The 24320-nt window shown below is 40.3% G+C and overlaps 1 protein-coding gene across 2 annotated transcripts in view; it reads left to right on the forward strand.

Annotated features, from left to right (window-relative positions):
• SLC7A11 (solute carrier family 7 member 11) overlaps positions 1–24320 on the forward strand; it is a 64051-nt gene that overhangs the window by 22145 nt on the left and 17586 nt on the right. For both annotated transcript variants that reach the window (XR_010472387.1, XM_005499885.3), the window contains exon 6: positions 427–471. Coding sequence is in view for 1 of the 2 variants with exons in the window: in XM_005499885.3 (XP_005499942.1) it covers positions 427–471 (45 nt within the window). In the remaining variant the exon portion in view is untranslated. The remainder of the gene's footprint in view (positions 1–426; positions 472–24320) is intronic.

The raw sequence follows: 24320 nt of genomic DNA on the forward strand, positions 1-24320 counted from the left end.
AGGCTTCGTTTATTTTTATTGTTGAGAAGTCCTTGCAGAGTACCCTGATGAGAATTTTTGTGAGTATAACCTGAAATCATAAAAGGCTACAGCCACAAATGGAATATGAGACTTGAGGGTGCATGTGTGTTTGTTTATAGGATTAGGGTAAGCCATTATTTGCCTTGGATGTCAGTGGAAAGAAAAAAAATAAATCCACACTGACATTATGGCTTTTGTCTTTTTTTTCTGCTCTGCTGTGTTTTCTGAGAATTCAAAAGCAGGCATCCTTTTCCGAGTGTGGGGATGAGAGAAGGTTAAATCTCACACTCTACTTGCTCCAAACATGGGTCTGCAAAGTCTGCTATAATTAACAGCATTATTTAACTAAAAGCACCTTCTTGATTCTAACAAACCCTTATAATATATTTTATAACTCTTTTCTAGGTTTTACCTCAATTTTGTTACTGAAGAAGTGGAAAACCCTGAAAAGTATGTACCTAATGTTTTTCTTGACTTTTGAAAAAAGATCGTAGAATTTTAAGAGCTATAAAAGTAGTGCTTTTCAGAAATTCTGCATGCTGGTCAAGTTGCTTGCTTTCCAGCAGATCTGGTATCTATTTGAATTGCAACTGCCTGAAGATTTGCTGGTTTTGCCCTGTCATGACCTTGTTATGCATTCTGCTTTTATGTGCACAGTAAACTAAGGAGATCTCCAGGGCTCTGATTCTCCCCCTCAGGATACAAGTATCAGTGGCTCCTTTCAGTGGAAGTTACTGGTATCCTGTCAGGGAAATCTTGCCTAAGAAACTTATCTGCTGAAATATTTGGCAGTTTTGCTATGTTTAAATATTAATCAAATACTTAGCTCTAGTTGTTTTAGATGTGTCAGAGTTGCAGGGTCTTGAATACACATAGCACAGCATCCGATCCAATTAAGCCTTATGGAGAATATTGGCGGAAATACATTTCAAACCCAAGATGAATACTCTTACATCACCTGCCTGTAAAGTATGGAAAAAAAAGCTGTCCTGTTACATAGAGTTTGATTACACGGATCTGTTTTGATAGACGTGTCTTGGTACATGTGGCCAGTAATAAAACAATAATGACCTTTTCTAAAAATTAAAGAAAATATGCCTTGTCTAATCAAATTTTGTTCTTTGAGAAAATTAACAATTTATTCTGTTAAAAATTACTGGATAGATTTTTTTTTTTTTTTTTTTTTTTTAATAAGATACCTGTCTGGATAAAAAAAATAACCTACTCTTTAAAAAGATCCCCAGCACAGTACTCTCAGAGAATATGAAGCTATATATCTGAGACATGTAAAGAAAGAAAACAAGCCTAAACAGCTATTGGTGGGGAGCATACGGATGGATTTTAGTTGGTTTCTTGAAAGTCTGAACCAACCCTGGTACTTTTAGTTATTTTCATCAGAGACCTGAAAGTACGTATAAAGAAACTGATGATAAAACATGAAGATGGCAGAAAGACTGATGGATTTCCATTGTTTCAGTGCTTTCAGGTGTCTTGAGTGTTAACAGGCTCTTTACTGTGATCATATATACCAATAAACATGTGACTGAAAGCTGAATCCAAACAAATGCAGGTAGAAAAGACAGCATTAATATTTATCAAGGTGTTTGATCATTAGCATGGGTACCTATGTAAAATTGGGTTCTTCATTGATAGTCTTCAGTACGGATGGAATACCTTTTTAGAATTTAGTAAAACATAAGTTACTTGGCTCAGTGAAGAGCAGCCGGCTAGCGCTTCCCAGTTCTGTGACACACAGGGACTCAGGCTAGATGACCTAATAGTGAATTTGGGTTTAATTACTAAGGATTTGTGTGCTTTATAAAGTTAGGGGAGGCAGACACTTAGGAAAAAAAAAAAGGTTTGAAAAATTCTTGTAGGGTAGACTGACTTGAAAAGAAACGTTAAACTAAATAAAGAAGGGAAGTGATTCTTGTCCATGATTTTGACTGCTTCAGGAAATTCTGGAGAGACGAATTAGGAAACAGAGTCCTGTTGATGTGATCAAAAGTATTTGCTAGAAGCAATATAATTCATAAATTATCATGTGGTTACCATGAATACTGTGTGATGTTTTTGAACATGAACATGTCTACCACCCTTTGGGACTTTTTGTACACTTACATAATTCTGCAGTCTTCTGAACTGCATGGTGATTAACTGAAATTATTGGTATTTTTCATTACAACTATTTTGGTTTATGTTGATTTTTTTTTCTTGTGGTTTGAGTCAGAGGAGTGCATATTTTCAAACTCGTTGCCCTCTGCTGCGTAGGATAGAAAGACATAGTTCCTTATTTATTTTTTTTTAACTAAGCACCCATTGAAGCATATTGTATCACAGGTAAGGAAAGTGGCGTGGGTTAGATTTGGGGGATTTAATTGCAGCTGGGATGTGAGAGAGCAAGACAATCTTTCTGCCCCAATCTCAGGAGGGCTTATCTGTTCTCCAGGTTATCCTTGGAGAGCTGCTGAAGTTAATTGTGCTGCCAGTGAGAATGCAGGATGCGGGGGCGAGCCATGTAGCCTGGCTTGTTTGGTGTATTCTAGGGCTGCTCTAGAAAAAAACATCTCAGTGTTATACACGCAGTGTTGTCACAATGCTGTTAAGGTTTCCCTTCATCACTCTTCTTCTTGGGGTTGTGCTCTTTGAGAGAATGAGAAAGAAAGATGCTCAATATTTACAGCAGGGTGTCTGGGATCAGAGTATCAGGTAAAAACATACAGTTAGAAGAAATGTTGCTAAATAAGCGGCAGGTGATAGCAGGGTGAGTGGACTGCTGCCTGCTGTGCTGACAGAGACCTCTGCACCACCTGCAAATGGGGATTCTGGACTCCATTAATGTGAAACAAGCAATTAAATGAAACAGTTGGAATAATTTTTTATCCAGTTGCCACCTGTAAAAGGCTCTGTTGGAAAGCTGTCCTGCTGAATGGGGTCCTGTACCACCACTGTTTTCAAAGACACAAGCCAAGGGAGTGGTGTGGACTAATCCCAGGGGCAACTGTCTTGTCTCCCACCAAAACTCAGTGCAGGCATTAGGTAAACCTCTCACCATCCCGCTCTTGTAGGCATTTAGTAGAATTCAACTGCTTTTTATTACTTTTTTTTTTTCTCACCTAAAATGCTGACTTTCATTCTTGTTGCATGCCTTATGTTAAAGGTTGTGTATAGTGCTGCAGAGACACTAGGTAGTGGTTTTTAAAAAGGAAGAGGGAAGTGTAGTTTTGAACAACTTATAGTTGGTAACAGCTCTAGATGTGCAATTTGTAATGTTTGTCAGTGGTTAAGGATGCAAATTATTTACAATGACAGAGGTGAACACAGTGATGCCTTATGCATTGTGCATGCCAAGGTAAATGTTTGTCTGAGAATCAGTCACAGTTGCCTATTTCCAGGTGTGCAGCAGCTTTTAAAGTAACTGACAGCTGGTGCTGAGATGAATGATCCACAATGTCCCCACCTTAACCAGCCTTCTGCAAACCTGCAGTCAAGTGCACTGAATGGCTTGTGGGGAGAATAAACAGTTACATCAGGGGGAATGCAGAAATGCTCTATCAGAGACCTGACTTTAAGCTCCTTTTTATCTGGTGAGTCCTGGACTGCCTCTCTGCTCTTGTGGTATCATGGAGGGTGAGAGAGAGATGGATCAGGGCCCTAGAATATACCCTGCAATGCACAGGAAGATGGAAACTTCTGCTTTTAGAAACTGTTTTTCTTCAGATAGGGATTGCTTTGTTTGCCGTGCTGTGTGCAGCACCAGGGGAGCTTGCTGGAGCATAGCAAGTGCCATTGGAAATGCAGGAGGGAGGCAGGGGAAGGGGGGATGCCCGTGACCTTGCCCAGTTGAAAGCCGCCTTTGTGCTCCTGCAAAGTGGCTGCTTGTACAGGCAGAAAGGGCTCCTGAAGGCTGTGGGAGTCTGTGTAGGTGCAGCAGCCTGCCTAGGTGCAATAAATTGCAGATTTCGGTCTATAAATAGGATAAATGTTATGGGCCTGAGGCACTGAGATAGATAAGTGATATGGAATCCCAGATAGAGAAAGCTGACACAGAGACAGTGGAAATGAGCCAAGTGGAGAGGAAGCATGTTTTAAGTTACAGAAGGGAGAATGGAAAAAAGAAGAAAAAAAAATCAGAAAGTGAATACTATTACTTTTTGAACAGATTTTTGGAAGCAGTGCTGATTCTCACTTTGGAAATGTCACAGGCCCTTCTTTTGTATAAGAAAAAGGACATTATTATAACCCCAGTTATCATAGGATGTAAAAGTAGCTGTTTCTGTCTCCTGCTAAACCCCCTTTTGATGTCTCATTTTTAAGCCTGGACTCATTTCTTTATTCTTCTTTGTTGGAAGTGCCTCCCCCATAGAGCATTAGTAGGACCTGAAGCAACATGAACTTGATGTTTGTTTACAAGGAGCTGTGGTTGCAGTGTTCAGCTGTTTTAATGTACTTTTTTTTTAAAGGTGCCTGAAATAATTTTCTTATTGAGAACATGTGGTACAGTGTTGAAATATAGTAACAAATCTGTTTTTCACTTTTTAAAATTATGCTTTGCATATGTATGCCAGGTCAGAAGTGATTGCTGTTTGAAATAAAATACCTGAATAATCCTTGAAGCAGAGCTTCACTAAAATAACCTCATGCGGCCACATCACGTGCAGCTTTGATCTTTTTTATTTTGTTACATTATAAGGATCAGCTCTACTCAAACTGAGGTTGGATTGTATTGTCTAAATAATAAGTGAATGACAGAACAGCCAGGTCTCTGAGAGAGAATTTGTCACCTGAAAATTGACAGAAACCCTGTTGCCTGGAGCAGTAAATGTAGAGCACTGGGAATCAAGCGTGTTGAACTTTCTAACTCATTACTTATACATAGTCTTTGGGCTCATCTGTATTCTGGAGTGTCCACTCTGTGCTCTCAAGAAACAGAATAAGCTTTTCCAATTGAGACCCTAAAAGCAGCTTGTGCCCAAACAGCACGTCCCTCCTCCCTTCCGAGGTGGAGCGGAGTCCAGCATCAGTGCTCTAGTTTGTCAGGAATTTTGATGGACTCCAGATGAGAAAATAACACAGGAGTGTTTTTACATTACAGCAATGTCTTCAAAGCCTCACCAGAGTCAGGGCCAGGTTGGGTCAGATACTGGCCAAAGAGAACCGTGTTTTAAAAAAATTGTGTCCAACATCCTCAGTACGAGCCTGAAGACTTCACAATATAAAGATTAGGCTCTTGGTAGAAGAGAAAAAAAAATTGTAATTTCGCTTTAAGAGAAGACTTGATTTCTAGGAAGTCTCCGATCAAGTGGGCAACTAGAGGTGTTAATTCACAGTCCTTCTTTATCTCAAAATCATATTATTTCTTGGGTAGTGTAAGTTTTTGTTAGTGTCGTTGAACTTAGAAAATGTTTTTCCTTTAGTGGTCTTCAATTTCAGTCACATAAAATGAGAAATAGGAGATTTTTAAAGGACGTGGAGTCAAAATATTTCACAGCAAAAAGCTGGATTCTTTTGTGGTTAACTATAAGCTATTATCTGACATAATCTTTTTTCTTGTGTGTGTGGTGTTAGTGTTTTGGTAGAGTTTTGGGGTTTTTTTGTTGTGTTTTTTTTTTTTTCTTTTTCATTTTTCTTCTTTTCCCCTCCTTCCCTTATTGGGCCATTTCATTTGCAAATATTCTGTTTCTGTTTGTAAAATAACTTTGGTCCAGCCCAGGCAATCTATCATTGTTTAAAAAGTTACACAGTGCAAAGAACATATTATTGAGATGTATAGTGTTTATAAGCCTGGTCTCAGATTGATAAATCATGTCTTGTGTAGTTGAAAAGCCAAGAAATGAATTGCTTTGCTTTGACCTTGGGGTCTGAGATTAGTCAGTTTGTCTATTAGATTTTTCCAGTGTTCTTCTCACTTCATTTATTCCTACTTTTCTAAGGAGCTAAGAAGCAGTAGGTGCATAACAAGTCACCACAGCTTGATGTCATCAGACATTTTGTAAAATCAGGGTACCAAAAAGTTTGATATAATCTGTTCCTATATTTGGTTTAAATAATGTGAGTGTCATATCTAATTAATTTAATATGTACCACTCATTTGTACCAATTAAAGTTTTAAGCCACATTTTGCATGTGTGAGGAATAAGAGAAATGTGGTATTAGAGTTTTTTTCAGGGTGTCTAAGCATCATAGAGATGCAGATGGAGGGGAGGGGAATGACAGCTAAGGCACTAAAACTCTTCCAGCTCCCTACTTGTTTGTACCAGTCTGATTTTTGGCACTGTGCATTAGGATACACTCCCACTTCCAAAAACAATCAGAAACTTGAATTGCACAGTTGCTCACTACCAATCTAGACCAGGACTACTTATTCCTAGTAATCATAACAATGAAAAAATATTTTTAGTGTTGAGGATTCAAGCCTTTGCCATTTCTGCCTCTCTGCCTCTTTGTTCATTTTTGTTATCTTATAATTTAATGACAAGGTCTTCTCTGAAGACGAATATTAATACAGATATTGGTTGTCTTAGGGACCAGAAAATGAATAAAGTCAGAAGTTTATCTCCCTATGGCTATGCTGTCTATCATTTCAAACACATCTCATCGCTGTTATTTATTTTGGAAAGACAGATGATGTAGTTGAAGCACTGAACTACAACCCAGGAGATCTAGCTTAGGCACAAACCTGCTGTGACAACGGAGGGTGGGTTACTTAATCTTTTCTCCACCTGTTTTGTTCCTTTCTCTCCTCCTCTTCTTTGCTCTGTCTACTTTATGAAGCAGGGAGATACGACCTCTTGGCTTAATTTTTGGAGTATTTATGTCCTTTCAAGGTTGGGAGTAAGCCATGGGCTATGAGGAACCAGAAAAAGTTTATTTTTATTTAAAAATCTAAGTTGCCTGTTCCTTGAACTGAAGGCTTTAGCAGATTTATTTAACACTGGGTGTGGCTTCTTCAGGTCCCACTCCTGTAAAGGCTCATATGGTGTCCATGAAACAGGGAAGCTTGTGAAGGTCCCTACACAAACCTGCGAGTAACTAGCACCTGGGGGTGTTCCCAATGGGGATGCAATCTTATTTCACAGAATCACAGACTGTTAGGTTCAATCCCCTGCTGAAGCAGGAACACCTAAATGAGGTTACACAGGAATGTGTCTGGGCGGGTTTTGAATGTCTCCAGAGAAGGAGACTCCACAACCTCCCTGGGTAGTCTGTTCCAGTGTTCTGTCACCTTCACTGTGAGCACGTTTCTTCTCATTTTTAAGTGGAACCTCCTGTGTTCCACTTTGAACCCATTGCCCCTAGTCTTATCATTGGTTGTCACTGAGAAGAGCCTGGCTCCATCCTCCTGACACTCACCCTTTACATATTTATAAACATTAATGAGTAACCCCTCAGTCTCCTCTTCTCCAAGCTGAAGAGACCCAGCTCCCTCAGTCTTTCCTCATAAGGGAGATGTTCCACTCTCTTAATCACCTCCGTTGTCCTGTGCTGGACTGTCTCCAGCATTTCCCTGTCCTTCTTGAACTGAGCGACCCAGAACTGGACACAATATTCCAGATGTGGTCTCACCAGGGCAGAGTAGAGGGACAGGAGAACCTCTCTGACCTACTAACCACAGACCTTCTAATACACCCCAGGATGCCATTGGCCTTTCTGGCCACAAGGGCCCAGTGCTGGGTCATGGTCATCCTGCTGTCCACCAGTACCCTCAGGTCCATTTCCCCTACTCTGCTCTCCAACAGGTCATTCGCCAACTTATACTGGAACCTGAGGTTGTTGTTGCCCAGATGTAAGACTCTACACTTGTCCTTGTTATATTTCATTAAATTTTTCCTCACCCAGCTCTCCAGCCTGTCTGGGTCCCTGGATGGCAGCACAGCCTTCTGGCGTGTCAGCCACTCCTCCCAGCTTGGTGTCATCAGCAAACTTGCTGACAGTGTGCTCTACTCCCTCATCCGAGTCACTGATGAATATATTTTATTTCATATATATATATATATATATATATATATATATATATATATATATATAATATTTCCAAATAAACTTTGGTCAAGCCTTTCTCAAGAAGTAGCTGGGCATAAACACAGTTCCTCCCTTTTAAGTCTCTGACACTGGATGCAGGTATCCTGCCTAGAGATGGGCAGAACAGCTTCAGTACAGGAGTCTGAAGTCTTTCTGGTGTTACTTTGTTCCACTTACTTGTAAAAGATACATTTGACTCCAATTCATTTTCTTTGTGTCAGGCTACAGTGCCAAATTATAGGATTACATTGTGATACATTATGTGAAGATAATCAAAAGAGACAAACGTTAACCTTTCAAATATTTTGCAAAGCCTGTTTGCTCATGTGAATTCATCAGATTACCTTAAAGGGAAAATCAGGTCATTTAAGTGAGCATTTGCATTTTTTCTTCAATATATTGTTTGTGTCTTGAGTTATTTTTCTATATGAGTACCTATTTGCCATCATAGAATGAGCATGTTCTAGTTACTCCCCCCTCATTTTTATGTGCCATTTTAATAGAAATCTTATTCTTTTCTACATTTTGCTGTATCTAACAGCATAACAGGCTACCTAAATTCCCCCAGTTACCTGTTAAGCATCTCAGAAGATGAGGTGTTCAGACACTGGTGAACCTAACATTGCTTTCCACAGTTTAACTGTGTCCTGTGTGAGGGATAAAGTGACAGAATCACAATCATGTCTTCAGAACTATAAAATCCCTTGATAGGCAGCTGAATCTGACAACTAAAGAAAATAATTTACTAGATCAAATATACTTAAACAAAACTGAGCATGGGTTTTGCTGTTTGTAAATTTTACAAAAAAAGTATTTAATTAAGAATGTAATTCAGTAGTACTTGTGTATGTTTGAGAGGGACAAAAAAAGACTATTAATAGCTCGTAGCAGGAGAGCTGGTTCGCCAGCATGAAACTGTCATCAATAAAATGAGCTTTCCTTTATTTTTGCTTTCTCATTAACCTTATTAACTACTTACTGCTTGCTTGCCTCACATTGTCAACTCATTCATTATAGTTTTTTATAAATGACTGATAATTCATTTCTGAAACTATGTATTTCAGTCTTGGATGCATGTTTTTAGGTGTGTTCAGATTTTTGAAATCTCAATCTGGGAACTAATTTTTTGCACTTCCCTAAAAAAAAAAATAATAAATAATGTTTTAATTAAAGGATGCTGCTGCTTCTCTTGCTGCAAACTGAGAGTTCTCTTATGAGTGGGATCCAAATGTTTTGCGTTGCTTTTCTTTTACTTATTATCTTTTTTTTTTTTTTTTTTTCACTAAAATGTCTACTTTGGGAGACTTCAATTGACCTGTGTTTTGGGACACAGGGGTTTCCCAAACTGTCACTTGAAGGCCACAGGTACAACATCAGGCTGAGAAATGCTTGACAAAATATTATGTAGGAGGCAATGCAGTCATTAGCTGTGACATGATACGCTTCATAAATACGACTTGCTGGTAGGAAGGAGTAATTATTACTAAATTTTGCACCTGATCTCAGCTGACTTTTGCTGATAGTTTGGGGCAGCTGGGATTGAAGACCAGGTGGAGAAATATTGAAAATAGACTTTGGCCAGCTACAATCTCAGCTTAGACATAGTAGTGTTGCAGTCAGATTTTTTGTTTTGTTTTCTCAACGCTTCCTAATGGGGATGCCAGGAAATCAATAAGGAATAATGTGCTTTCATAAAAAGCCACCAGGCTTCCTTCAGGACACATTGCTTTTGCTGCTGCACTGTCCTGCAGCTCAGTGAGTGGAATTTTTCTAGTCACATGCTGGAGCAGCAGATGCTGTAGTAGGTTCAGCTGAGTTCTGGCTCCAGCTTCTCCCGCTCCCTCCCTTCTCCATCCCACTCCCTCTGAGACATGCTGCAAATGCCCTAACCTTGACAATCTGTTGGTTCTGTCAAGGATGGATGCAATTAAGCAAGCTACATGTGAGGCATGCAAACATTTGAAGGGCTGCAACTTGCTGGTGAGCCATACATGGGACCTGTTGGTGAGAGGATTTGGTGAGGGTCACTGAATCCACAAAACATTTCCAGCTAGCTGGATTAAACAAAGGAAACTGATTTTAACTATGTTAGCAGCTTGAGTTACAACAGGGAAAAGTTCAGGATGGAACTGAAATTCGGTAACCCACATGAAAATCCAAGTAGTTGCATTCTTTTTTTTTTTTTTTTAACTCCAATTACATTGAACTAGATTTATAGATTTGATAATGTAGATTACCCTGTACTCTTGCAGTGTAAACGTATCTTTGGCCTTGTAATTTTTGAGAGCTCCAGCACACTGACTACCATACATAATATCACTAAGGATGTGGATTCAGTCCTTTAATTCTTATTTTCCCTATTCTACACAAAATCCTCTTATGACACCTAGGTTTTCCTTGCCTTCTGGGATCAATGGGTCCATATCAACAGTGGTGCTGTGTTGTAAGAGAGAGGAAACTGAAAACACACCCGGAAAATACGGTGTACTATTCAGTTTGAGTCTGGAGTGACCCAAAGCAAGCGTGCAGAAAGCCACTGTGCAGACTCGAATCCCCTGCCTTGTCTTTGACACGTGCACTCTGTGTCTGTACATTGCTTTGAGTTCACCAGAGCGGTCTGTGCAGACAGCGAAGGGGCTGGGAAGATGACTCACAGCATGAATTCACCTGTCATCTGGAATAGGAATCACTGGGAGTAAAGGCTTCAACAGCAGGGACAGCAAAAAGGCTGCAGGTTTCACTGGGCACTCCTCCTACCCCTGCAGACAGTTTCAGAGGTGGCTGCTGTATGTGCATCATGCTTGCCCAGGGGCTGCATGTTTTCCTTAAGCATGTAATTGGGGACTGACCTAATGGATACTATCACAATTTATGGTGTCCAGGAATGTGTGCATTACACACTTCCAACACATATTAATATTTCTTTTCCTTTTTCCCTTGTGCAGTTTCTTTTTTTGTCCCCTCCTGTGGTGCAAATCCAACACCATGAGAGAGAGAGAGAGAGATAGAGAGAGAGTATTTTTGGGTGCAGTTTGCAGTCGCTGGTATCTTTGTCATTGGAAACTGCTTTCTAAACATAAATTTAGCTTTGAATTGGTTCAGCTAACTTCCAGTCTTTTTATTTCCTGCTTCTACTTCATTATCTTTCTATTTTAATCATGTAAAAAAAACCCCAAGTGTTGTTCTGTTTAGAAATTGACTGCAGTGAAGACCTACCTGTGACAGGGTTTGAACTGATTTGCCAGTCAATATGTGTAAATTAGAAGAGAGACTGATATAATCTATACCGTCTGTAAAGATTTCAAAGATGTACCTTGATCATTAATTAAGACAATAAGGATGTCTCATAAAATTACAATTGAGGAGACTAATAATTCACTATCAAATGAAGACAGGCAAGGTCACTTGTATAATTACTTATTCTAACATTTATATTCCTTGCATAAAATGCTCTTACACAAAAGTGGAGCTGATGGCTATGGAAATACTCAGGATGAGGAAATGCAGATTTCATACCTAAGCTTTGAGGCCACACTAGCTGCTTGTTCTGTTTAAGCTTTTTAGTATGATTTATTATTTCATACATTCAAAGTTAACTTAGAGCACATGCCTGGAATGGGTGTTTAAGGAAGAGTGAAAAAATGGAAGCACAAAAACAAATGCTGCAGAGGCAGCGTTAGATCAGTATTGCTGGGCTTGGTTTTAGTTCTGGATATGTATATTGAAATTAATAGGGCTATTACTATTATTTTTCTCCTAATTATCTGCTCTAGAAGCTGATTCTGATTCCTTTTATATCTCAAGAATGTAATAGCGATATTGCAAAGATGCTAGCACAGAAACCAGGAAGGTAGTCAGCTATCTGAAAAATCAAAGATGTTCAGCAAACGTAGCTGGAGGATGGAGGGAAAAAGAGAGAGGAAACGATAAATTGCAAAGGTAGAGGCCGTAATGCCCCACTGACATATGCCAGGAGACAGGGCTGGTAGTGGTTCTGTTCCTGTACATGCTGTTAGGAGGAGCAAAGTAAGGCAGGACAGGAGGGCAGACTGCCTGCCTGCTGATCTCTGTGCTAAGCCCCTGCCCACATTAAGGAAATACTTCAGAAGCCATTGCTTTGATATGTGTGTTTCTGTTTACATTGACTCAGGGTTTAAGATAAAAGGCACAACTTGAAATGAAAGTGACTGAATGAGATCTCTCAGAATTTTGGAAGCACTCGAAACTTTTTGAAGATCATTTGTAGTTCTGCAGACGCATCGCTGGGGCAGGCTCCCACGGAAGTAGAGATCTCTGCTAGAGGAGAGAGGTTCCTGTGGGACCACTAGCAGGAGGGAGGGGTGAGCAGGCATGTGGGCTGCCGTGGTGCACAGCCTTTTTCTGGTCCTAATGTAGTAGAGAAAGGGGGTCTGGGCTAATCTCTTCTGCAGGGCACAAGGCTATTTCAGCTTTTGGTTTTAACAAGTGACTATCCTTGTCAATGTAATGCTGATGATGTAAGGTGTCATAAACTAAGTACAGGGTTATTGCTCAGAGTGTACATAGAAGAGACAAACATCTACATGGAAGTGAACACTTAAGAGGTAAAACCTCAGCCAAGTTTCTTATCCTCTGCCAAGCCCATGGCACCTCTTCTGAGGAAGCAAAGTTCAGGGAGCTCAGCTGGGGCTTCCTGCCCTCCCTTCTCCTCCTCCACACCCTGCTGGAGTGCTGAAAACCCCGCAGGTCTGCAGGAGCTGGCTGGCTGTCACAGAGACTTGCAGCACCTCTGACCCTGAGAGTTTCACATAGCTGTGGTGGCTCCGAGGGGTAAGGATGTGATAAGTGTGAGTGCTGTCTTCGGCCTGGGATAGTGGCTGACCTGGCTGGTCTCTGTGGTGGCTGTGGTGTTTGCATTGTGCAGCATCACACCCCTACAGAGCAGGTTGCTTGTTTCAAGCTCTTGTGGCTCAGTTTGCTCTCTGATGTGATAACCTGCTGAGTGCAAGTTGTGTTTGCTTTGCTTTTTTTTTTCTTTTTTGTTTGTTATGTGAATCATTGTTACTATGAATCAGCCTTGCTAAGGAGGTAAAACAAACGTTCACTCACAGTCTCCCTGGGTAGTTGGCAAAATCCTAATCTGCTTTAGCAGCAGGCTAATGTAGTGTAATAACAAAGCAATGTAACCTCCTAAGTTTCCACTACCCTGCGTTATTCTTCATTTTCACCACTTCAGCACCCAAAATATAGGTGAGCCTATTTTAACATCTATGTCTCTTGCACCAAGGGACATAGCACTACCAGTATGGAAGGGTGACAGTATCCTCTTTATGGGAACTCTGAGCTGCTCAGCAGAATATTAATTGCAGGAATAAAAAAATGTCTTGTGAGACTGATGTACTGCCAAAACTCCAGAGCTCTAAAATGTACTGTGTTTTACATTTTAATTCTTTTTTGGTGGTTCACAAGCAGGTGGCCTGACTCAATTTACTGACAAAGAGGTGAGACAGCAGTGCATTGATGGTAGAGAGAAAAGTGAGTAAAGTCACCAGATCAGTTATAGGCAAGTGGAGAAAGAAAGAAAAAAATTGTCCAAGTAGGAATCACATAAAGCTGTGTCTACACACTTACAGCATCAGCCACAGCACCAAGTCCTTCATGCCAAACGTGCTGGGCCAAATCAATGAACGTTTTCTCTGCGTAAGAATTACTGGTTCTCAAACCAGTTTTTCATTTAACTATGATGTATTGTCTCTTTGTATGCTAATGTAATGCATGAAAACCCTGATTGTACTGATAACTGCTAACAGCTGGGCCAGGTAACAGAATGTGTGAAATGTGCTTTTTGACAAGCAGCACAATCACTGCAACTCCCCAGAGACCTTGGGCCCTGGGGGTGATGTACTCTTTGTGAAATGAGGGTGTGGCGAGGTGATGCCAACTTCACCCTTGGTGCTGGCATGGCACCAATCATCTGCAGGACGCACCTGGGGTGGCCAAGCCCACCAGGGTACCCTTCACATCTAGAAAGAAATTGTGCATGTTTTATGCTACTTTTGGTGTTCATACTGCTCTGCAGTGTAGGTAAAGCTCTCGTGGGTTTTCCCCTTCACACTTCAAAACAGGATCCTGGTTTCCTCTGACGTTGGTGCTTTTATTTCCTTATTTACCAACGCTTGGGCATTAGCCAGAGGGGCGGTGATTCTGAGCACTCACCTTAATGTTTTGGTCTGAGATTTAAATTCCAAATAGCATGGAAATCTCACTGCAAATTGCAGAAGAAACCAAGAAAGTCCTTACAAAATTGCATAGGTGCAGATAAGTCTTTGTTCATGGGTGCTGTCACTGTAGGTCACATCTTGTTTGTAGAAAAATAAGGGAGTTTCACAGCTATTTTTCCCGTGAATTGTAAAAGCAAGCCAACACCCACTAGCTGTGGGTAGTTACACATGACAGAGATTGCCTGTTTATTTCACAGTTTGATGTTCTGATCCATACTGTGGAGCATCCTTTCTTGGTTGCAAAAGATCTAGAGCCTCTTTGTGCCCGTTTCTTTCCTTTTCCCTTTCATGCTGAACCTCAAAAATGACGAAGTGCAGAGTGCTAAGCCACCATTATGTGAGCATGGTGTTATACCAGAAGTGGGAGCAGCATCTTGCGTGACATTAACAGCAACCTTTTACTAGAGCACCATCTAAAACTTGTGGAGGCTTACACTGGCAGCTAAATGACAGAGAAATGGGAGAACAAAATGCAAATAAAGAAAGGGACTTGATGTTCTTTATTGTACTTATGTGCATCAGATTGGAGTTTTATAACTGCACTAACAGTTATTATCATGTGCTGAGTTATTAAAGGTACTTATCCTTTAGAACAGCGTGGTCAAAATGTCAATAGCAATGTATTGTCATACACAAGAAAAGAGATCTATTTCACTTGTCTCAGCTAGTAGAATAAATTATTCAACTTTTACACTGTCTTTTTGGATGAGACATTCAATGGGGTTGTTTTATTTGATTGCTCATCTTTAATAAGTAGTGAAATTGCAGACTTGTATTTAAGATATGTAATAGTTGTCTCTAAACAAGACAATTTGGCTTCGTGTATCTTTCCTGTAGATGATCATATCCCTTTCTGTGTGATTACAGAATTTCTATCAAAGGAGGCTATAGGCTGTTCTCATCCAGTGAGCGTTCAGATTCATAATCCCCTACACACCCCTTCCCTACATGATAGCTATTTTATGTGTGTGCTTATGGGTTTACCAGTGTTCTGAAAGTGGGTCATTACAGTGTAGTGTGTACTTTGATATTTGGCTGTGTGTTGGAATTTTAAATACGCAGTGACAGTGATATTTTATTTAAGGAAAGAATATTGTTGACTAACAGCCCATAAGGGTTTTCAATCATTTAAATTACAGTACAGCCTATGTCCATGAACTGTAAACTAAGAGGATTTGTATAAGATTACAATGGCTCCAGAGGAGCTGTGAAGTGAATAATCTGCATTTTACAAGTTGCACTGCTGTGGTCTATTATGTCAATCCTCATTCACTTGTAAAACTTGTTGAGCAAGTACTGTTATTTGCATCTTCACCTTGTCATTATGTTTTGTTCATCACAAAAAAAAGGGACTATAGAATAACAATGGTATTTAATTTTTTGAAGTGTGATGGAATGAAATGTCCCTTAGAAGGGTAGTTTTGATATCATCATTTGAAAAGATCTAACAGCAATAAAGAGACCTCCTCCATAGATAACGAGAATAGATAGAGAAATAGGAGCACTGTAGTGTGACAAGAGGTTTAACTTCCGTGTGGGGCCATTTTTGAGAATGAAGAATGAGATTCATTTTACAGTGAAGGAATGACAGACATTTTGATTTTTTAATATCTATTTATTACAGGGAAAAAAAAAAACGGCTGCTAGGCAAAACCAGATAAAAGTAAAGATTTATCTACAAAGAACATGGAAGACCATGAAATTTCTTTTCCTTAGGCAAAACTTCATTAAGTGATGAGCTTCTTGTGGGTCTAAGGATAAAATATTTCTACAGATGTGAAAAATAAGTTGAAACACTTTAGCATTCTTGCTTGGTGCTTGTGAAGGCCACAAGGAGACTCTTTCTTAGGCACAGGCTATCCCAGACACAAGTAAGTCCCAACTGTGGTCCCTCTGGGCACAACGTTGATTGTTATCAGAGTCAAGATCCTGCCCTAGAGCAGCTGCCCCTGGACCATGATAAGTTACATATTTTCTCTTCTCCTAAGAAAATAATTTCCCCTGCAGTGGCCCAAATCCTGCCATCTGCTTTGCGTTTACTTTGGTTACTAGAACAGGCCTTGTAAGCACTTTTGATGAGCTAGTACATAAATTTGTCCTTTTCCACAGAATTGGTGTTTTCTCTAGGCTTATGTTGAGGGGCAAGTGCCAGGGTGGCTGGTACTGGACAGCGTGTGATGGAGTGCCAGGGTGTAAGGCTTTTGATGGCATCGTTAAATGTTAGAATAAGAGACCGTGCAGTAAGTTCTGTGTAAACCATCATTATCACTCTGATTTTAGCATAAAAGAGTACTGCAGACGGTACACTGTACAATGTGCAATGGCAAAGATGAGTCAGTCTTAAAATACTATGTCTCATTGACCATCCTGTCTGAAATAATTGCAAAAGATGAATAATTCTTTCTACCTCATACCACTATCCAATCTAAAATACCTTGAAGGAACTTGATTTATAGAAAGGTTTCAGCACTAACTCTCTAAGGCTTACATTTAAAATTTCTCAGATTGGACACAGCCTTACCAGAGATTTTGAAATTTTTTTTATATTTCTCTTCATGGCATCACTTTATCACTTTTTATTATATAAAAAAAAAATCCCCTCTGCATGTGATTGTAGTTCAATTATTAGGAAGTTTTAGTGAGAATATATTTCAGCTTACTGGTGTTTCTTTTTTTTCAAAACAGTAGAGATAACAAAATAGAAAAAGTTGATATTCCCATTTGAACTCCATTCAGGCACCACCAGTTACAGCACACTGCAAAGGCATATATCAGCTCACACTTGGAGCTTTCTGGATTTCTCTTCTGTCAGAACTCAATCGTTTCTTATTGCTATTTCAGTGTGCTCTATGGCCTGTCCCACATCAGTAGCCAGGCTGTCCTTAGCAAGAGCCTCACTTCTCGCTTTCTGCAGAGAAAATTATTTATCTGCTGGACAGCCCCCTTCATGGCAGTGCAGTATTGTTAAGACATCTCCTTTTAATTTTGTTTCAACCCTTTCATATCTGTTAAAATGCCAGTGTTTCAAGGCACCCACAGTTACCATTTTCCTCATTTTGAATTCCTTCAGAAGAGGACCCTTTCTTGGAAAATGATATTTTAGTTTCCATGGTGCTCTTTGTAACAAGTAGCTGCTCTTTTCATCACCAAATGGTGCAATTTCCATTCATGCTGAAATATCAATGGTAACATACAGCAGCAAATTGTTCCTTTATGATCCTTGGCATTGTGGAAACTCTCCTGCTCAAAATTAAATGTCAAGGAATTTAACAAGTATGAAAAATCTGACTCCTTTTATGCATGCACACTGAGACACATGCTCCTACCTCCATCTCTCTGTGCACCTAAGCACTTGTCTTCCCTTGTTACCATAAGGAGTCATTAATATGCTGCCAGTAATGCCTCCTAAAAAGTTCAGATGTGGGGCCAAGGGGGTGATTTTCCCTCCTGCACCCTTGGCACATGCTGAGCAAGTTGTTTTGTATTCTGGCCACTTGTTCCCAGGCTCTGAACTTGAGCAGCTCATTTTGGGAATGATAGCAGCCTCACCAGTCTGCTCCCTTGCATTACTCAAAATGTCTCTTTGCTATTTGCCTTGCCGTAAATCAGAAACATACGTCCTCGATATAGACAACAGAAATACGTATAGATCAAGGCAGAGTTTCACTTCCACCCTGACTCTGCTGCCTGCAAACACCTGGGTGCCTGCAGTGGTCTGGGAAGGCTGGTGTGACACGCAGCATGGGCTTGGGTGGGATTTCTTTTGTAACCACTGTAATCTCTTTTCCTGGCAGTGACATTATTGGTATGTGGTAGCTGTTGGTTTAGGTTTCTCAGCTATGACTCCTGATCCATTCCTGGCAGTGACATTATTGGTATGTGGTAGCTGCTGGCTTAGGTTTCTCAGTTTTGACTCCTGATCCATTCATTTCCCACCTCAGGTTCCCTTATTTATACTGGTAAATATTCCCCCCTGGCTCCTGCCAGCACTCTGCTGACTGCTGTCTCTGTGCTTCACGGGACAGTGGCCATGCAGGACAGCATCTCTGCCTGCTGGTGAGTCTGCAGGGAACTTCAGGAGACTCTGTCTTTCCTATGAAAATTGATTTTGCCCAGGGAAATTAGACCCTGTTCATGAATCAGGTGCTCAGAGAATGAATAATTTCAAATTCCCAGGAGAGACTCCTGCAATAAATAAAACTACTAATATACAATTACATCTTCACACCCTTTTTACGTTTATTTTTAGTCTGAAAGTGAGGTGGGTGTCTGTGCAGAGCAGTTGAGAGGAAGCTAGGCCTGTGCTAAATCAGGCAGCTTGGAGGAAATGCTTTGAGTCTCTCCTCTGCCCCACTCCCCTTCATTTCCATGTATGAGTTTGATGCAGGCAGGTGTTTTTGTTTTTACAGCCCCATGTCAGGTTTGTGGTTATAGCTTCCTGCCTCCAAGCAAGCACCGTGATTTACGATTGCTTCTCACCGTAATCTACCCTACTGGCAGAGCTGTGAATGCTTCCAGCAAACAGGCCTCAGAAGAAAATAAAATGCTGGAGCCTGTGAAAGAGCAGAGGTGCTCCCTTCATCTCCTGGCTGAGCATGAGCTAGTAAGCAATAAAAGTAAAATCTGAGTTTTTGCATCTCTGGTGGAAAAGGTCAAAAATTCCTAGAGTACATGAAAGTTTCCCACAAATGAAACAAATAGAGAATGTAAAAATGCTCATGGTAGGTAGAAGCATAGAAGTCATTCATCAAACCCAGGAGTGACAATATATTTGTATTTGAATTCTCTGAACGTAGATTATACTGCTTTTTAATAGGCAAGCTTTTGTGAAAGAGAGCAGCAGATACCATTTTAATTACAGATGCAACCAAAGCCACACCTTTATTGCAATATACTAGATAAGTGAGCATCTTCATCTGAGCATCCCCACTGTCGTTTCAGGTTCTGAAACACCAAATGCAGATCCTTTGCTAGAGATCCTGCTCGGCTGCTGACCACATTTCCAGACAGCTGACTTTTCAAGTCATCCTGGCTCTCTGATGCACATCTGAGTTCCCAGGGCCAGCCTAGCTCCCAGGGGTGGCTGGGCCTGACTATTACAATGGGAAAGAAAAGTCAGCTTAGGTCCTTGGGACCTTTACATCCTTGGGAGGGATGTGACCTGGAGTGAAGTTACAGTGCAAAATAAAAGCCAAGTCTGTTTATACATCTGTTGGCAGCAGTCATAAACTTTGTGCCATGAGGTTGCAAATGAGATAATGGGAAGATGTTAGATACTGGCACTTGAGACGGATGTGTGGAAATGGTTTATCAAAGAGTTGACTGAGAAGTGACATGAGATGATTTATTAATATATCTTATGTTTTAAGTCTGTGTTCCATTTCTTCTTTTAAAGTGATATTTTTTAAAATTAAGCCCCCATTTTACTTGCATTTCTTATTGTTCCAGCAGCTATGTGTGCTGCCTCTTGTGCTCACTTTCTGGTTCCTATCAGTGCTCACGTGCTTACTGTACAAGAAATGTGCATAGTTAAGCAGAGACAGTGTGCCTAATATTTAGTGCTGTAACATCAAAAGTCCTTTGTGGATTTAGCTGTCACCTTTAATACCTGCTGTGTTGGCGTAGTTTTCTTTCGGAATGCCAGGAGTGCTGTCCACTCTTTCTGAAAAGGCTCAGGATCCAGCTGGAACGTGAGAAGTGTCCCTACCTGGTAGTCCAAGTTTCAGAGGAATCAATTCCGCTCTTCAAAGAGAGGTGTTTCATAAAAGGCATTGACTTGACAAATTAAGACTTTGGGCCCTGACATAAATGAATGCGGTGCTCTGGTGAGATCTGGCTAGCCAGCCTGAGTCAGTACATGATGTGACTGCAGCCAGGTTCACATCTCTATTAAAATAAAACAAATTGCCTTGCAAGCCTAACGATTACCCTTAGTCTCTCAAGGGCTGTGGACAGATCTGATTCTGCTTGGGACTTCAGCTAGGAGTGTTTGGCTAGAATGAGATGTTATGGATCAGTGTTACCCTGTGAAACTGGTACCTTTCTAGGTCTTAATTTTTAGCCAAGAAAGTATTTACACTAATTCACTTTTTAGGAAACCCTGCTGGAAAGGGTATTTAAAATATGTGAGAAGTTAATAAAATCTACTACCCTTCCCTGCAACCTTCTAATTCAGTTTGACCCTTTAAAGTCAGTTGGTCATAGTGGACTCCTTCTATAAACTGTAACCAATTATAAACCAAACCAGTGAAGTCAAACACTAGGAAGAAAACAAGTAGTTAGACACAGCGTAAGCCTTTTTCTTCTCCTGCTAGGAGAGAAGGTTTTAAAATGCAGACTGTGGCCTGATTCCTCACTCTGTTATCCCAGTGTCATGCTGTTGTGTCGACGCTGATGTCAGAGGTACAGAACCAGTGCATCGGAATGGAGAAAGAAGCCCTTTAATGCTCACTCCAGCAATAACATCCGTGGACTGTGTGGTGGCATAAATGAGAGCACAGCTTAATAGCTAGTCTTTTTTTTTTTTTTTTTTCCCCCAATTCATTTCTGTCCTGGAAAATCACAGTCAAAAGGAGATGAAGAGAAGTTGCATTACTTAATAGTGTCTGAGCTGCAAACCCACGAACAGCAGCTCCGGGCTGGAACATAAGGGTGGAACATATTGGGAGGCAACAAAGGGGGAGAAGCGGTGATCTGCTGAGGAGAACCTTTGCTGTGATAGACAAAATAATAATAGCTCATTGCTGAAATCAGTCATTGCTAACACTCCTGTTAACATTCACAAATAGGTGGATTTGAGATGTGCTGTGATGATTCCCATCCCTTTTGCCTCTCTGTTCCTGGCTTTGATTCTGTGCTGGGGGGTGGCCTCCTTTTGAGTTTTGCATCCTCCTTTTCTCATAACAGATGGGTGAGATTGTGTATTTTCACACATTGACATAGTGAGAACCATTGTATCCCTTCAATGTAACAGGCTGGTCTGTTGGCTGCTTTTCACATGAAAAACATGCATCAGAGATAAGTAAGTTTATATCAAAACATCCTGCTTTGCTGTCCAGGGTTTGGGATTGCTACAACTCACGAAATGACCACCTGGGAATGGTGAGAGATGTAGGCTGGGCTCTGGAATGTGGCACTTACTAAGCCAAACCTGGACGTCTTCTTGTCTTGCACTGAAGTCCTGGGAATACGAAATTTCCAGGGCTCTGTTGCTGCTTTCTGTATTGTATTTGCTTATTTTTTTTCCAGTATAAGGTTATTCTGACTTCTTCTGCCAAACTTTGGCCCTATGGACAGCACAATGGATGATTAGATTTTTTAAGAATGCCAAAATCTGGAAATAGTTCATTTGGAAAATTGCTTAACAGATTGCAAATGGTGAATAAATTATTGCACAGAGGGACTTTTGAAAAGGATCCTCCTGTGGGGGTAAATTTTCAACTAAGGAAATATAGCATATACAGGTCATGTTCACAGAAACCAAGCAAATAATTGCCTGGAAACCATGTGAGGGAGTTAAGACTTTTCTTCTTTTTTTTTTTTTCCCCTTTAATTTAAATGTAACAAAGTATATTTTACAATTCCTATAACACAGTAAAAATGTGGTTTATCTCATCTAATTTTACCATTAAGTAATTGATTTTCTTAGAACTTCTTACTGATATTCCTGGCTGGGTCCCATTGGCACAGCTTTTCCTAGGGCAGTCTACTCAGCCTGAGCCTTTGTAAAACCTGGATTTAAAATGGACACAAGGAAAATATTTTGGCACAGCTTCTAAACAACAAAGGATGTGGTGACAATGTATTTTATATTTGAGAACTCAGCTGACTCAGTGGGGCATATTTGACTGTGTGCTTGTTGTTTTGTGGAAAGAACAGCCTGCAGTGGTCACAGCTCTCAGCGCTCACTGTTTGCTGTTATAAAAGTTGTCATTAAACTGGGATATGAGCTGTAGACTTCTGGGAACGTTCCTTGGTTGATTTGCTGATGTTGTTCTTCTTATCCCCAGGTTCTTGCTCTGAGTTTGTTTTCCTTTTTCCTTTTTTTGTCTCCTCCTCATTGCCCTCTGCCTTCCCCTGGGTCAGCCCCATGTTTTTTCTTTCAAAAATATTAACATTTTTAGGAAGTAGTGCAGTACCAGAGCAGATTATAAGACCTGTGGTTCTGCAACACTGAAGGTCAAATCCAAAACCCAGTGGATATCCTTATTAACTGAATGCTGTGTCCTGGCTTTGGAGTCCTTTACAGGCCCTAGAAGGAGAAAGTTTCCTTCTAAGCCATATACAGCACAATTTGGCAATGCATTTCAGCCTTCTATAGTCAGAAGATGGACTAACTCTATTCCTAATGCTGAGTTTCTCTGTGGTGGTAGACTCACTAGTGACTTTTTTTTCTGTTAAGAACAAGGTAGATGTGCTCTTAGTTTAAGCTGTTGTGATTCTTCATTGCAATTGCAGAGATTCGGCTTTGAATTGTAGCTGGGAATGGGTAAATCTTAAAATGTGTGGAGATTCATTCAACTCAATTGTAAACAACAATCAGATGCTTAGAAGCCATCCTAATTGTCTCTCATCTGATTTTATAATGACTTTTAAATTATGTTGTCAATATTTTCCTGATTCAGGTTTCCTCATATTTTTTTTTCTTTTGATACTGATTTTCTTCAAAGTTCTGGGAGAAGAGATGAATATTACAAAAGTCTTTCCTGGCAGTGGCTTGCCTTTCTACCAGAGGAGCAGCCTGCTTAAATATTGTCTTGGGGGTAATGCATGAGACAATTCCAAATCATTGTATAGGTTTGAGGCTGATGTCAGCACCTCAAGGTCTGCTCACAAAAACAGCTGATTTGAAAATAATTTTTCTTGATTTTGAAATCTGTTGAGATTTCACTCTGAGATGAAATGCAAAAGGAAAGCGCTACCCTACAGTAACCACTAGTCACTTCAATTCCAGTTCAAGCCCTGGGCCTGCTTTAAGTAAATAAAATATTACAGTCTTCCATGCCTGAGCACACATGATGCTATGGCTTTTAAGCTATCAGCTATTCTGAGGTCTTTGCTGGTTGGATGAGATTTCTGTCTTTGTTCTAAGACTCTTTTCCTAAGAAATATTCTACTGAAATGGTCAAGTTTCCCGTCAAAAGTTTTAGCTTTGGTGAAGCAAAATCTTAGAGTGAAAAATATTTTTTTTTCTTGAATTTTCTGACTACCTGTAGTCTAAAACTCTTGGCTAGCTGTGTGCCAGTTGTGGATTTGCGTTATATCAGAAACATGACTTATCACTGTGTTAACACCCCATGTTGTGTTTGATTCATAGGATGCAGAAGTGAAAGGTGAAATCTGCATTGATAGAGGTAATTTAATGGAGAGTAGAACTTAGCTAAGTTTTTATTTTTCTGATTTGGAAGTCTAGGAGAATATCTAAACCACAAGAAAACTGGTACAGCGATCCTCCAAGGAAAGGATGTAATCCAGTGGTATTACAGTTTTTATTACAGTGCAGTGACTGTAGTTCATAGCAGAGAGTTTGATAATGGTATCCTGTTACAAATTGGGAACTGCCTCTTAAATTTGATGGATAGAAAAGACATGATTAAAGCTTTCATTTAGTACTTTTACATATGGTTCCTACCTATCCGTCTGTGCTTTCAGATGATTCAAGGACCAAGTGTAGATCTGGACTGAAGTGTCAGTGAGAAATGAACCATACTGTATTACTCATCCCTGGAATCTTGAAGCTGGCTTTTCATTTTTGTCTAAATCTGTCACTGCCTAATCAGCAGCACTGTGAGAGGCTGTGTGCAGATGTATGGCAGGCTTCTGAAGGCTGCCCCTGCCGAGAGACAAAAGGAGGTGCAACCTGGCCACTTGTTTTGCTCAGAAGACGAGGATTTGGGAGCTCAGAAGCCACAGCAACCCTTGTGCTGCTCCAGGCATGAGCTAAGATCTGTGGGCTTTTTAATGAATAGTACTTGCTGACTAGTTCCAGCTTGGTGGGTTTTTTGGTTTGGTTTGTGT

Source organism: Columba livia, chromosome 4 (genome assembly GCF_036013475.1).
Source record: "Columba livia isolate bColLiv1 breed racing homer chromosome 4, bColLiv1.pat.W.v2, whole genome shotgun sequence".
NCBI lineage: Eukaryota > Metazoa > Chordata > Aves > Columbiformes > Columbidae > Columba > Columba livia.